The sequence below is a fragment of the Bos mutus genome, chromosome 4 (genome assembly GCF_027580195.1).
Source record: "Bos mutus isolate GX-2022 chromosome 4, NWIPB_WYAK_1.1, whole genome shotgun sequence".
NCBI classification, from domain to species: Eukaryota; Metazoa; Chordata; class Mammalia; order Artiodactyla; family Bovidae; genus Bos; species Bos mutus.
Genome location: NC_091620.1, coordinates 54,244,484 through 54,259,507, shown reverse-complemented (window position 1 = coordinate 54,259,507; position 15,024 = coordinate 54,244,484). Strand labels below are relative to the sequence as shown.

Here is a 15,024-nt window from a genome sequence, read left to right as displayed (position 1 = left end):
AATTTACCCCTGCTACAGTGGGTGGGATCTAGTAAACCCCACACCCCATGGCCTGTACCAGTAGCATCCCTTCTCGGATTTGCTGAGCCCGGTCTCCCAGTTGAAACTCCAGCTCTTCCACCTCCTGCCGCAGGGCTTGCCGTAATGTCTGCAATTGCTCAGCCTCCTCCCTGTGGGTAAATAGTAGAAAATAACCATATTTCACAATCACCTCCACGTATAGTTTTCCATGGTCCCTCTCAAAATGTAGGTCACACCTTTGACACATCTTAAAAGAGAGTCACCATCTTTATTCGTCTCAATTGCAGGCATGGGTTTATTGTTAGGGCAAATTTTCTTTCTTTTTTAAACAACTCTTTGCAGAATCATTAATGTACCATATATGTGTGTGCTAAGTTGCTTCAGTTGTGTCTGACTCTTTGTGACCCTATGTACTGTAGCCCTCCAGGCTCCTTTGTCCATGGATTTTCCAGGCAAAAATACTAGAGTGGGTTGCCATGCCCTCCTCCAGGGGATCTTCCAGACCAGGGACCGATTCTGCATCTCTTATGTCTCTTGCATTGGCAGGTGGGTTCTTTACTGCTAGTGACTCCTGGTCTATGTACCATAAAGTTTACCTATTTTAAGAAAATAATTCAATGATTTCTAGTAAATCTGCCAAGTGTGTAACTATCACCATCATTCAATTTTGGAACACTTACATTTCACCAGTAAGAAGCCTCATGCCCCGCTATAAGTTAATCCCTATTCCTATCCCCAGCCCCAGGCAATGCCTAATCTACTTTTGGGACATATACTTTTCATCTATGTGAAAATAGTGCAGATTTTCAAAACTCTAAAAACCGCCAATATTGCTTTTGTGAGAGCTCCATTCATGATGGTTAAAGATACCCTGCTGGCTAGCCCCTCTTCCCAGTGGCTGCCTATTTTCTGACCTCAAGGAGCCCTGGCCTTGAAAAGTAAGTGTTGCTATCCAGTAAATGGCTCTCACAGACTCCCACTGAGAAAGTAAGACCTGGAACAGGAAAGCAAGGAAAAATTGGCCAGTTTCTCATTAGCCCTGCTCCCTGCTGCACATCTGTCCTGCCCTGATTACCTTTCCTTGCTCCAGGTATGTGGGCTGGTACTTACTTTTATGGCTCTCTTAGATAATTACCTTTCCTCCTCTGTCATGTCCCTGGAAAGGAGTGCCTGTTGTCCTCTGAGGTGCTGCTCAATTTCTTCTAAATGCTCCCGGAAACTCTGGCACACAGTCTTCATTGTTTCCATCTCATGGACTGTGCACTGCGAACAATTAGAAAGAGCTGGGAAGCAAGGGCTTTCTGAGTCACTGCAAGAGTTCACTGCAGTGGCACCTGCCTTCCCACCTGGGCTTTCTTGTGTGCAATGCAGCCCTGCTGCTAATGTGCTGGAGAGAGAACAGGAAAAGCCTAGACTTCGGCTTTTTCAGTCAGAGACATATGTGGCTGGGACAAGAGAGCAGTGACTATTGGATGGCCCTTGGAGACATTATGTTCCAGGGACAAGAAGTCAGTCTGGAAACCTAGGTAATATAGGGTGTAAGGATGTAGACAGGATCAGAGAGGTAGGGCCCCATAATGCAGGCTTGTGTTTAGAAAAGCTGAGTCTTGTATAATCTTGTTTTACTTTGGTGCCGAGTCCTGCCTCACTCTGAATCTCAGTGATATTGAACACATCTACTGGATGATATGTGCTTGATTAGAGAGTCTGCTTAGAATATTTTTTACTAGTCTTAGCTCTGCTTAACTACGGGCTTTCCTAGTGGCTCATGGGTAAAGAATCCTCTTGTCAATGCAGGATATGAGGGTTTGATTCCTGGGTTGGGAGTATCTCCTGGAGAAGGAAATGGCAACCCACTCTAGTATTTATGCCTGGGAAATCCAGGTAGAGGAACCTGAAGGGCTACAGTCCGTGAGGTTGCAAAAAATCTGGACACAACTTAGCGACTAAATGACAGCTGCTTAACCACGGTGTCTGGTGGTTGAAATCTGCAGAATCAGCCCCACCAGTTCACAAGCTCATTCACAGTGAGGCAGGCATAGACTAGGCATCCCATCCTCCATGGACTGGAATCTAGAATTGAACTGTATGTCCTTCCAATTTTGCCCCTCATCGTTCCTGATGTGAATCACTGTTTAAACCTTACACTCTATATGACAAGGCTGTTGCCTTGGTTTCCCTATATGAATGTCCTCTTGCAGCCACCAAGCCCAGTCGATTTGTCAGCTACAGTGTAGCTGGTCGCATGAAGTTATTTGTCCCCTAGGAGTGATCCGATCAGGCAGTGAATTCTTACAAGGTGACTGAGTTCTAGAAACAGTGAGGCCAGGGCAATGTAACTATGGTGCTCAAGTAGGCTGAACATTATAAAAGAATTTTATGCTTCACCTAGATATCCAATCACCTTTGTGATTGGAAGGCATGGGGGCTGAGGTTTAGGAATAATTGATGGTGTTAAGTGCTCCCTGTGAAGGGAATGATGTGGAAGATTCTGAAATGCTGCCATCTCCTGGTCATTTGGGAACACTGAAACTGCATTTCCACTCTACAACAGACAAAAAAATAGTTTCAGACAAAAAGGAACCCTTAGGTGGCTCAGATGGTAAAGAATTTGCCAGTCATATGGGAGCCCTGGGTTTGATCTCTGGGTAGGGAAGATCCCCTGGAGAAGAGAATGGCTACCCACTCCAGTATTCTTACCTGGGTAATTCGAAGGACAGAGAGTCAGAACAGAACAACTAACACTTTCACTTTTCTTTAGGCAAGAAGGGAAAAAAAAAGGAGACTGTTTTGAACTCTTTTTTTCCAACATAAAGACTAGGTTTTAATTCAAATACAATGCAGTATCTACTCTCTGATTCCCCCAAAAGTGAAAGTGTTAGTTACGTCTGACTCTTTGCAACCCCATGGCCGTGGAATTCTTTAGGCAAGAATATTAGAGTGGCAAGAATACCAGAGTGGGTTGCATTCCCTTCTCCAGGAAATCTTCCTGATCCAGGTATCAAACCTGAGTTTTCTGAATTATAGGCAGATTCTTTACCATCTGAGCCACCAGGGAAGCCCCAATCTCTGACCCAGGCTGGGCCTTAAAACAAACTTTAACTTCAACAGTAAGAGCAACAATATTGACCCTTAACGTTTGATTGGCTCATTGTTCAGTTGCTCAGTCATGTCCAGCTCTTTTCAACCCCATGGACGGCAGCATGCCAGGAGTCTCTGTCCTTTACCATCTCCTGGAATTTGCTCAAACTCACGTCCATTGAATCGGTGATACCATCCAACTATCTCATCCTATGCTGCTCCCTTCGCCCCTTGCTCTCAATTTTTCCCAGCAACAGGGTCTTTGCCAGTGAGGCTCTTTGCATTAGGTGGCCAAAGTATTGGAGCTTCAGCTTCAGCTTCAGCATCAGTCCTTCCAATGGCTCATATTACTTTTAAAAATTGGCTCATAATACTTTTAAAAATTCATATGACTTTTTTCTTTAAATCTAAATCATAAACATTGTAGATGAATCTTCTAATATCCACAGTTCTTATTCTGTATATGTCTAATTTTCTTGTCTGAAAAAAATTTATTGAATTAACAGATTATTGTGACTAATTCACATCTTTATAAGATTTAATGATAGGTAACCCACAAAAGCACGTTCTATCTGTGCCTTTGTTCTGAAGTCTTAAACACAGATTTGATTTTCATGCTTTATTATTGGAAACAAAATATAAAGCCAAATATGATTTAATTTATATATTCCTATAAAACATCTTAAAATGTAAATTAGAAAAAATATTTTTTCAATATATGTTAGATCAACAATCTGGTTTTTACCATGGAAACTGGAGTATCTAACTGTAGGATTTAATATTTTTCCCTTATAGCCTCTTAAAATATCACCTTCTCCAGCCATCTTTCATCTCTAACATTTTCCTACATGAACTATATGGTCCAGTTTATTCCTTTAGAGCTAAGTTTTTAAACTTTGACATTGTTGACATTTTAGGTCAGATGGGTCTCTGTTTTAAGGCGCTGACTTATGTATTGCAGGATGTTTAGCATCATCCCTGACCTCCACCCACAAAATTCAAGTAGCACCTACCCTAGTTATGACTACCAAATATGTCTCCAATTATTGCCAAATGGCACCAGGGCTGGAGGCAAATTATTTCCAATTGAAAACCACTGCTGTACAGCATTTACAGTCTCTCATTAACATTGATGATGACAATGACAATGACTCCTACTCTTCTTCAGAATTTGAACCTTGGTCTTTTTACTCCAAAGGACCCCAGCTATACACTAGCCTTAGTTCTTTGCTCCCACTGAGCTTTAGAATAATATTATACCCAGAACTGACCTTCACACCTTCTTTTACTAGTTCAGCCCTCGCTAATGACTCATTTTAAAATATTACAAATACCTGAGAGTTTTACAATCCGAAAAAAATGTAGTAAGTTATTTTATCTTTTATATAATCACTTTCTATGTTTATATTACATTTATACAGATTTTTCTGTGTTGAAGGACCATGTAATTTGCTGTATCTTTCAAACAATCACTTTCTTATGCTACTATTTCACTTACACAGATGGACATATCTTGAAGTTGGACACATCTTTGGAATATATTATCCAAGAATTTGGTGTCAGCTAAGTCTGAATTTGAATCTGGACTTAGTACTCAGTAGTTGGGGGAAGTTGAAAAATTACTTAAACTCTCTCAGTTCTTACTTTCTCATCTGTAACAGAGGGAAGACTTGACACATACTAGGGAATCAATAAAAATTTATGGTATGGATGAAAATGAGGGTTATTTGACGTGGCATAAATAAAATGCTTAGCATAGCACTCAGTAACTATTTGTGGAATTAAAAGAATGGGAAGGTAACATAGAAGGCACCAAATAGCAGGAACTCAGTAAACTGTAGTTGCCTTCCATTCTCCTCTGAACAGCTGTAGTCCTACATTACATGTGCTGTCTTTTTTCCCACCTGTGGGAAAAAAGTTTCATGTGTCGTACTCATACTTTTTTAAATCAGTGGCTAACCTTGACAGCCCAGATTATTTCTGACCTTGAGAACTGCTGAAGTCATTGGAAGGACTTGCTAAATGCCTGTTGATTTATCAGGGACTGAACAGGGCTGAGGCTCCTTCAGGTCTCAGTAATCTTCATGTCCACTTTTAAACAAACTTAGCAAAAGTAGACCAAAAGTTCCTCTATTTGACATGAGAAGCTCTATAATTCAAGACCTGAACAATAAAAAATAACAAAACTTGACAACCACACACAACTAGCATTTTTTAGGGCTTTTTATGTGCCAGGCACTGAGTGTCTGACTGTGCTGCGTGCCTTACAAGCTTTCTCTCATTTAATCCTAAAACAATCCTGTGTCAGTGACATAAGTAATCTCCCTATTTTATAAGAAGGGGACTAAGCTCAGAGAGATGACACGTCTTCCTCACAATTATACAGGTAAGTGAATATGAGAATGTTCAGTTAAACTGAACTGAAGAGGAGATTCAGATGCACGAATGCTTAGAACCTTACCTGTGAATGTACTGTTTTATATCCCAGTGTAAAATGGGGGTTAATAATAAAATTTGCTTTCCTTCCTTCATGAGGTGATTGGAAATATCAAATAAGAAGAAATCTATGGGAATTCCCTGGTTGTGCAATGGTTAGAGCTCCATGCTTCCACTGCAAGGGACTGAGGTTCTATCCCTGATCAAGAACTAAAATCCCACAAGCCACATGGCCAAACATAAATAAATAAAAATAAGTAAATAAATAAAAATTATTGACAGTGCCTGCTGCTTAAGACAATATCAAATAAATTTCTATAGGTGTTAAATCAGAGCATTTAAGAACTAAGTCAATGGCTACCTTTAAAAAAAAAGACATTTGCGAGAGTATATTATAAACGATAAAGCACTCTACAGCTACTGCTCATGATTTGCAATGGAAAGGTATATCCTGAGAGCTCACATTCAGAAAGGGAGGCTGAGTATCCTCCCTGAGGTATGTATTGTTGCTGCGTCTGCTGCCCCACTTTGTGGAGGCAAATACTTACAGAATACAGCTCCCTCACTGTGGTGTCCTGAAGGACTTTCAAAGGCTTCATGAGCTGGGCTTCCAGATGATTATGTAAGCATAAGCAATGCCAACAAGTTGGAGACACAGAGTTGGGGCTTTGCCTCTCCGCGGTGCAGTGGCGGTGGTGATGACAGCAGATACAGCAGTGGGTGGGCACAGCTTGGCAGGTGGCCCCTGGGTAGTTCCTAGGGAAACCTGTGTCTAAAGAGACAGATTTGGTGAGGGGTGGGGCCTTTTTACCTGGAGCTGAACAGCAGTGCCAGGGTGGAGCCTCCCATGTGTCAGTCTGAACAGAAACATCATTGAACTGTCTTGCTTCTGACCCCAGTCCTGGTTCTGCTGCAGTAATAGGGTCACACACAGTGCATTCTAAAATCACTCCTTTAGAATCTGTTCCCAAGACCACAGCATTCTGAGCAGGTGATGCCAGTTTGGAGGACAGCTGGCTTGTCACAGACATGGAGCTAGCAGCATGTAAGTTAGTATCTGGAGGAAGGTCTCCCATCTCAGATTCTTCCCTAGGTGATATTTGACCCAAAGCTCTACACACTGCTCTCCCTTGGGGACTATCTCCAGCCACCTTATCTAGATGGAGAATGGACATTCCAGAAGTTTGAACAAGGTCCCTTGTATTGGATGTGGCTTCCCTGGGCTTGGGGACATGCTGCAAGATACTGTTTTGCATCAGTAAGGCATTGTTGATGGAAGGACAGAGTTTACTGCCTTCTGTTCCTCTTGGGGCCTCTGAGTCATCATGAGGGGACTTGTCTGGAGCAGGATCAGTTCCGGGTGATCTCACAGACTCACAGGGGTGGTTGTGCACATATACTTCCCCAGCTTGCTCAGGCCACAGAAGCCCATCCTTTGCATCTGTGATGTGTGTCATTGTAACACCCATAGAGCTACTGTATTTGAAGGTAACTGTGCCTGTAGTGGCCTCGTATTCAATTTGGGGCACGGGTGGGTGTTGCCGTAGCTGGCCACCTCTCCTTGGGAGTTCTACCCCAGGGATGCTCTTATCAAGGGCCAGATCTTGGGTCCACAGCTCTGGGGTCGACCCCATGCCCTCTGACTGAGACTCTTTTTCCACCATAGAGGCTGAGGCTTTCTCTTCCAAGACACTCCAGTCTTGACTTGAAAAAGATGTGCTCACTATACTCTTGGAATCAGACTCATCTGACTCTTGCTGACAAGACTCTAAGCTATGGCTCTGAGCCCTTGGCGTTTCATATCCATTCTCGGCAGGACTTGGGCTGCTTGACAAGGGGTGTATCTGTGGGAGAAATGGGAATAAAGGCAAATGGGTCAGAAATGAGGGAGAGGCACTAGGTTTAAGAAATAGTTCATTTTACATTTTTTCCCCATTATCATTGACTTAAGAATCATGAGACAAGGATTACAAAATCAGGTTTATGTGAGTTTACTACTTTGTTGCTGTTTAATTGCTCAGTCGTGTCTGAATCTTTGCGATCCCAAGGACTGTAGCCCACCAAGCCCCTCCATCCATGGGATTCTCTAGGCAAGAATACTGGAGTGGGTTGCCATTCCCTTCTCCAGGGGATCTTCCCAACCCAGGGATCAAACTTGTGTCTCCTGCATTGGCAGGTTGACTGCTGGGCCACCTGGGAAGCCCTTTACCTGGGACCTTTCAATGAGGCTCAGTTACTTTCTTCAGAAAAATCGAAAGAAAATAAAAAGGAAAGGAGCACTGAGCTTTCTGCACTTGCCCACCGTGACTCCACTCTCCCCTGTCCCTTGGGTGCCTGTCACATGTCTTCTAAGCATTGGTTGCTCTTTTCAACTGTGGTAACACACTTTAATCTTATCAGTCCTTCTGTTCCTATTTCAACTCTCAAGGGGCCCTCTACCTGCAGGGGTGGTGGCTCCAGTGGCTCCTCCAGGAACCCGCTGCTGTCAGATTGGCAGCTGTTTGCTCTGTTCACCATGGCTCCTGCAGAAAGGAATAAAGAGACCTCCGGTGAGTAAGGTGAGACAGACAGGCACCCAGACTGAGGTCAAATCCTCTCTGTGCCTGACACACCATAGAGCCTCAAGAGATGTCCACTGTGTGAAGTATAAAGGAACGAGGGAATTTCAAGAATTTTCCCCTCAATTATCAGAGGGTCCATGTAAAACTGGGTCACTGGTTTCCTGTTACAAGGAGTAAAGCATGAAACAAAGGAAGAGGAACTAACATCTCTTAAAACTAAATAGCAATCTGATTGTGAGATGCATCTTTACTAAGGGGAAGAAAACCCAGAAGGAAATGCAGCCTTAAATGCCCCACTGACAAGAAAAAAAACACCCAAATTTGTATATTTGTGTATATATATTGCAAAGGACTGAATGTTACATCTCCCTTCCACCATGCTATATAAACATTGGGAGACCCAAAGATATTCAACAGGATAGTTGAAACTTGCTGAAGAATGGCCAAAACAGAGTCTGCAATTTTTCACTTTTGCTATATGTTTGTTTTGGCTCAAGATTTGTGCCACAGCCTGTGAAGGACTCCTGGTACATCACTATTCTTTAAACTTTCCAGATAATGCCTGCTAAGTCACTTCAGTCGTGTCTGACTCTGTGCCACCACATAGACTCCAGACCACCAGGCTCCCCCGTCCCTGGGATTCTCCAGGCAAGAACACTGGAGTGGGTTGCCATTTCCTTCTCCAATGCATGAAAGTGAAAAGTGAAAGTGAAGTCGCTCAGTCATGTCTGACTCTCAGCGACCCCATGGACTGCAGCCTTCCAGGCTCTTCCATCCATGGGATTTTCCAGGCAAGAGTACTGGAGTGGGGTGCCATTGCCTTCTCCAAGATAATGCCTAAGCAATAGCTATTCTAGAATATAAGCTCCATATAAAATTGTTGCCATTCTTTCCCTTTCTCATAACTCTTGGGTGAAATGATATATTAGAGCACTAGAACAGAATTATAGGTTAGAGCCCATCCATCTACATGCTTGTAGGTTCAAGACAATCTGGTCAAAATGAAAATAAAAGCCCGCAAACATGAAAGGTCCCTAAAAAGTAGAGAGTAATTTCCTTTAAAAGGGATATATTTATATAACTGTTAGGTTTAGTTAACTGTACTTGTGTAAATCACAAACACCTATAATAAGCAAAAATAACCCCTGAAACTGATTTAAGTGAATTAGAACTTCTCTTTGATGGTGGAATTGGGCATAATTCTCTCCAATGTGTGTATTAGTTGCTCAGTCACATCCAACTCTCTGTGACCCCTTGGATCGTAGCACACCAGGCTCCCCTGTCCATGGAATTCTCCGGGTAAGAATACTGGAGGGGGCTGACATTCCCTTCTCTAGGGGATCTTCCCGACTCAGGGATCAAACCTGTGTCTCTTGTATTGCAGGCAGATTTTTTACTCTCTGAGCCACCAGGAAAGCCCCCTCTATCTAGAGTAGAACTTTATTTATCTTGTATTTTAGAGGTCAAATACATGCATCTGAATCATTTTGAGCAAGTCACCAAGAAAATGTGGTTCAATTTACTAACAGTTTAGTTTCTTCAGGAAACTAAAAATCTACCTGCCTATAACCCACCCTTTTTTGGCAACTTGATGATAAACATCTCAAAACTGGGTTTGTGAATTCTGAATATTCTCTTAGAGTGGTAGGAATTACATGATACAAAGAATGAGAAATTGCCTAGTCCAGGATGGCTATAATGGATGATTAAGCAAACAGACAAAGACAAATGTATATCATTTAGCACTCCCCCCACCCTTACACCTAGTATGTAATATGAGGGAGGGCATGACTTAGAAGACAATATATTCCATTACTGTCTGGCAAGAGTAATGGAATTAGTGCCTGCACCCGCAGGCCATCAACCCAGTTCCTGAAACTACTGAGGCCAAGACAGGTGGAACTTTAGAAGCCTCATCATCTCCAATAGGATTTTCCCTGTGCACTTAATAAGCCCAGGGAGTCATAGCTCTTCCTTACTCCACTAGACTGGGACCTTGACTTACTTATTCCTTATCCCTTACCCCTACCTCCTTTCCCCCTTATTGTTATTCAAATCCTCTCCTACTGGGCGGATCCTGTTTCAAACCACCACCAACCCCATAGTGGGTTTGTCATGCCCTTAGACTGCTGATTCTCCCACTCTGCCAGTCCCATAGTGCTGGGGGTGGGGGTGGGGAGGGGCTTGAATTCTTTACAATGTACAAAGATCTAATTTGCCTCCATAACTGAGTCCTCTAGAAAACCTGGATCCAGATCTACTGGGTTAAGATTCTGACTCTCTTACTTACTAGCAGTGTGGTCTTGGGTATGTCACTTACTCTCTCTGTTTCCTCATGGGGAAAAAAGTAAATTTGTTGATAATGTTGCTTTTGGGGTTGCAAAGAGGATACTCTCCAGTAATATACACATGAAGAATTTATGGACATGGAAAAGATGATGCAATTATATGCACAGTTTTACTGCAGGACATATCTTGATATTATATTCTCTATCACAACTCAATCATTCCTGTTGTTCAGTCATTAAATTGTGTCCGACTCTTTGACCCCATGGACTGCAGCACACCAGGCTTCCCTGTCCTCCACTATCTCCTGGAGTTTGCTCACTGAGTCAGTGATGCTATCTAATGATTTCATCCTCTGTTGCCCCCTTCTCCTTTTGCCTTCAATCTTTCCCAGCATCAGGGTCTTTTTCAATGAGTTGGCTAAATCATTACTAATGTCTTCATTAAATATCATTAATAAGCTCCATTATTAATATTTATTAGAAATTATCTTTTTCAGCACAGAACTGTCCTCGCAGAGTTAAGATTTTACCCTTCCAATTAGCTAGAATCTGCCCAGGCAAGATTGCTTCACCAACTCAGGAGTGTGAAACATTTCTGCCTGAGAGACTGATGCCTCAGGCACTTTGTCCAAATAATCACCAGGTGGCAGCATTACATCAACCACAGCACAGAAGAGTCAGGGTTTGACAAGAGTGTCTGAATGGCTTAAGCAGATAAGTCAACACGAGTGCTTGCTAAGTCGCATCCAACTCTTTGCAACACTATGGACTGTAGCCCTCTAGGCTCCTCTGTCCATGGGATTCTCCAGGCAAGAGTACTGGAGTGGGTTGCCATGCCTTCTTCCAGGAGATGGTCCAGATCCAAGGAGGGAACCTGTGTCTCTTATGTCTCTTGCCCTGGTAGAGGAGTTCTTTACCACTAGTGCCACGGGGAAGTTCAAGTCAACAAGAAGGGGCTGCTTTTCTGAGCTGAATTACTGATAAAAACTCTGAATCCTAGAGGCTCAGGAAGAAAGAAGCCTATGGAATTGAAACATAAATAAGGGATGGGAGAGAAAGGAGTGTTTAAGGAGTGTTAAGAAGTGTTAAGGAGTCTTTAAGGTGGCTCAGTAGTAAAGAATCTGCCTGCAGTGCGGAAGACCTGGGTTTGATCCCTGGGTTGGTATGATCCCCTGGAGAAGGGAAAGGCTACGCACTCCAGTATTCTGGCCTGGAGAATTCAGTCCATGGGGTCACAAAGAGCTGGACACGACTGAGTGACTTTCAGTTTCACGTTCGCTTTCGAGGTGTGATGTACACTTTGTTGTGTAGAGCAAAAGAAATGGTTCAACCTTAGGCTGCTTGGGGTTCCCACCTTCACGGATCTATTCTACTTTACCTATCTCTTTGTCAAGTCTTTTCTCTTCCATTGTACAATGGTAGAAAATTCCGTGACAGCTCCATTGTGAAGTCACATCTCAGAGGCAAATTATCTTCAAACTGGACTGTGCCTTTCAGATTATGCAAACTCAAATGCCCGTGGAAGCTGAGCAGTTCACAAAAGTATGTGAAGCAGCAAGATTCAAGACAATAGCGAGCAGTGTGGATGGATGGTTTGGGCTCCAGAGTGTTTGTCACCCAAAGGCATTTATAAAAATTCACTTGTAGAACAAACAAAACCTCTCTATGGGCCAGTTGGTCCCCCAGGTTGGAAGCCTTCTTGGTGCCACCTACCATTCAGTGCAAGAGTCCCTTCCAGAATATTTCTTATAGATGGTCATCTAGCTGGTGCTCGCCCACTTGTGGTGACAGAGACCTACTCCTGTATAGTCAGAGTGTATCATACCTTATAGAAAATACCTCTTTATATTGAGCCAAATCTACTTTAGCACTTTCCATTTGTTGGTCATAGTTCACTCCATGGAGTTATACTGAAAGTGTTTGACCCATTTTCCTCAAGGCAGCTCTCATGTACAGGCTTTTCTCCTCACCTTTAATCTCCTCAGCTCAGTTCAGTTGCTCAGTTGTGTCTGACTCTTTGCGACCCCATGAACTGCAGCACTCCAGGCCTCCCTGTCCATCACCTATTAATCTCCTCAGACCCCCTTAAATCAGCCCTCAGAGGGCAGAGTCTCCAGGCCATTTGTGTTTTGTACTTCTTAATAAGCACTTACTTAAAAATATTTGCTATAAAACTGGGCACCCAGAACTAGACTCAGTGATTGAGACATGGTCTGACCAGTACAGAGCTGAGCAAGACTGTCTTTCCCTCCTCTCAATATTTCATTTCTACACACACAGCCTAAGGTTAGTCTAGTCAGAGGCTGAGTTTGCAACGTTGAGTTGTACTGAGATTAGTCCCTTGTATTCTTACAAAATTTGACCTAGCTAATCTGGGACCACGGTCCCATCCTGTCAAGGATGATTTTGACCTGCATTCTGAAAGCTCTGTGATATCTATGGGTTTGAAACACACTCCTGCTGTAGGCCAAGTCTGTGTTAACATTCTGATGAGAACAGGCCATGAGACAGAGCCTGAGGATGCTCACTTGCAGGCTCCATTCTTCTATTTAACGAATGTTCACTGGATCTTGCAGGATCCTACACTGCTCTAGAAACTCCAAAGACACACCAACAAAAGTACAGCTCAGATGGTAATACAAGAGACCCAGGTTCAATCCCTGGATTGGGAAGATCCCCTGGAGAAGGAAATGGCAACCCACTCCAGTATTCTTGACAGGAAAATCCCATTGATAGAGGAGCCTGGTGGGCTTACAGTACATGGGGTCACAAACAGTTGGACATGACTGAGTGACTAACACTTTCACAGAGCTTATATTTATCTTGACTAGAGTATAGAATGAACAAAGGCTGAGAATATTTGTGATTGTGGCAGATATACTTGAGGTGATTTAATTCTTCCTTCTATGCCAGAAGGAAGTAAAGTAATGTAAATTAAATAAATTAAATTAATTAAAAGTTAATTAATTAATTTATTATTAATTATTAATTAATTAAAAATTAAAGGAAGTAAAGTAATGCCAAAATTCTCCAAGCCAGGCTTCAGCAATATGTGAACCGTGAACTTCCTGATGTTCAAGCTGGTTTTAGAAAAGGCAGAGGAACCAGAGATCAAATTGCCAACATCCGCTGGATCATGGAAAAAGCAAGAGAGTTCCAGAAAAACATCTATTTCTGCTTTATTGACTATGCCAAAGCCTTTGACTGTGTGGATCACAATAAACTGTGGAAAAGTCTGAAAGAGATGGGAATACCAGACCACCTGATCTGCCTCTTTAGAAATTTGTATACAGGTCAGGAAGCAACAGTTAGAACTGGACATGGAACAACAGACTGGTTCCAAATAGGAAAGGGAGTATGTCAAGGCTGTATATTGTCACCCTGTTTATTTAACTTTTATGCAGAGTACATCATGAGAAACGCTGGACTGGAAGAAACGCAAGCTGGAATCAAGATTGCCAGGAGAAATATCAATAACCTCAGATATGCAGATGACACCACCCTTATGGCAGAAAGTGAAGAGGAACTCAAAAGCCTCTTGATGAAAGTGAAAGTGGAGAGTGAAAAAGTTGGCTTGAAGCTCAACATTCAGAAAACGAAGATCATGGCATTCGGTCCCATCACTTTATGGGAAATAGATGGGGAAACAGTGGAAACAGTGTCAGACTTTATTTCTGGGCTCCAAAATCACTGCAGATGGTGATTGCAGCCATGAAATTAAAAGACTCTTACTTCTTGGAAAGAAAGTTATGACCAACCTAGATAGCATATTCAAAAGCAGAGACATTACTTTGCCAACAAAGGTTCATCTAGTCAAGGCTATGGTTTTTCCTGTGGTCATGTATGGATGTGAGAGTTGGACTGTGAAGAAGGCTGAGCGCTGAAGAATTGATGCTTTTGAACTGCGGTATTGGATAAGACTCTTGAGAGTCCCTTGGACTGCAAGGAGATCCAACCAGTCCATTCCAAAGGAGATCAACCCTGGGATTTCTTTGGAAGGAATGATGCTAAAGCTGAAACTCCAGTCTTTGGCCACCTCATGCAAAGAGCTGACTCATTGGAAAAGACTCTGATGCTGGGAGGGATTGGGGACAAGAGGAGAATGGGATGACAGAGGATGAGATGGCTGGATGGCATCACTGACTCAGTGGACATGAGTCTGAGTGAACTCCGGGAGTTGGTGATGGACAGGGAGGCCTGGCGTGCTGTGATTCATGGGGTCGCAAAGAGTCGGACACGACTGAGTGACTGATCTGATCTGATCTGATGCCAGAAGGCTGGAGGCAGAGGAGTTTTATCGTATGAAGATTTATATTGGGTTGGCCAAAACATTTGTTAGGGGTTTTCCATAAAGCGTTAGGGAAAAACCCACACTTTGGCCACCCCAGTACCTAAGGATTTGGTAACTTCCATTAGCGCCCTGCTGACATTTTTGTTTTAATCTCTTTCTTACTACCTGGGAATCCTTCCTTTTCCTTTTGCCTTTCCCCCTTCTCCACTCCCTCTCCCTCTCTTCCTCCTTTTTTTTTTTTTTCTGTTTTTTTGTTTGTTGCTCCATGTTGAGCAATTTCTCCTTTGTTCTTTAGTCAGAATAACCTTCCTTTATCATTAAAAGAGCTGTCAATAAACAGAGCTGT

The 15,024-nt window shown here is 42.8% G+C and overlaps 1 protein-coding gene across 2 annotated transcripts in view; it reads right to left on the bottom strand.

The window, feature by feature from the left end:
• ITPRID1 (ITPR interacting domain containing 1) overlaps positions 1 to 15,024 on the bottom strand; it is a 136,654-nt gene that overhangs the window by 14,185 nt on the left and 107,445 nt on the right. For both annotated transcript variants that reach the window (XM_070369501.1, XM_005889132.2), the window contains exons 11-14: positions 7,978 to 8,060; positions 6,087 to 7,382; positions 1,157 to 1,284; positions 59 to 170 (exon numbers count right to left, since the gene is read on the bottom strand). In XM_070369501.1, the coding sequence (XP_070225602.1) occupies positions 59 to 170; positions 1,157 to 1,284; positions 6,087 to 7,382; positions 7,978 to 8,060 (1,619 nt within the window). The remainder of the gene's footprint in view (positions 1 to 58; positions 171 to 1,156; positions 1,285 to 6,086; positions 7,383 to 7,977; positions 8,061 to 15,024) is intronic.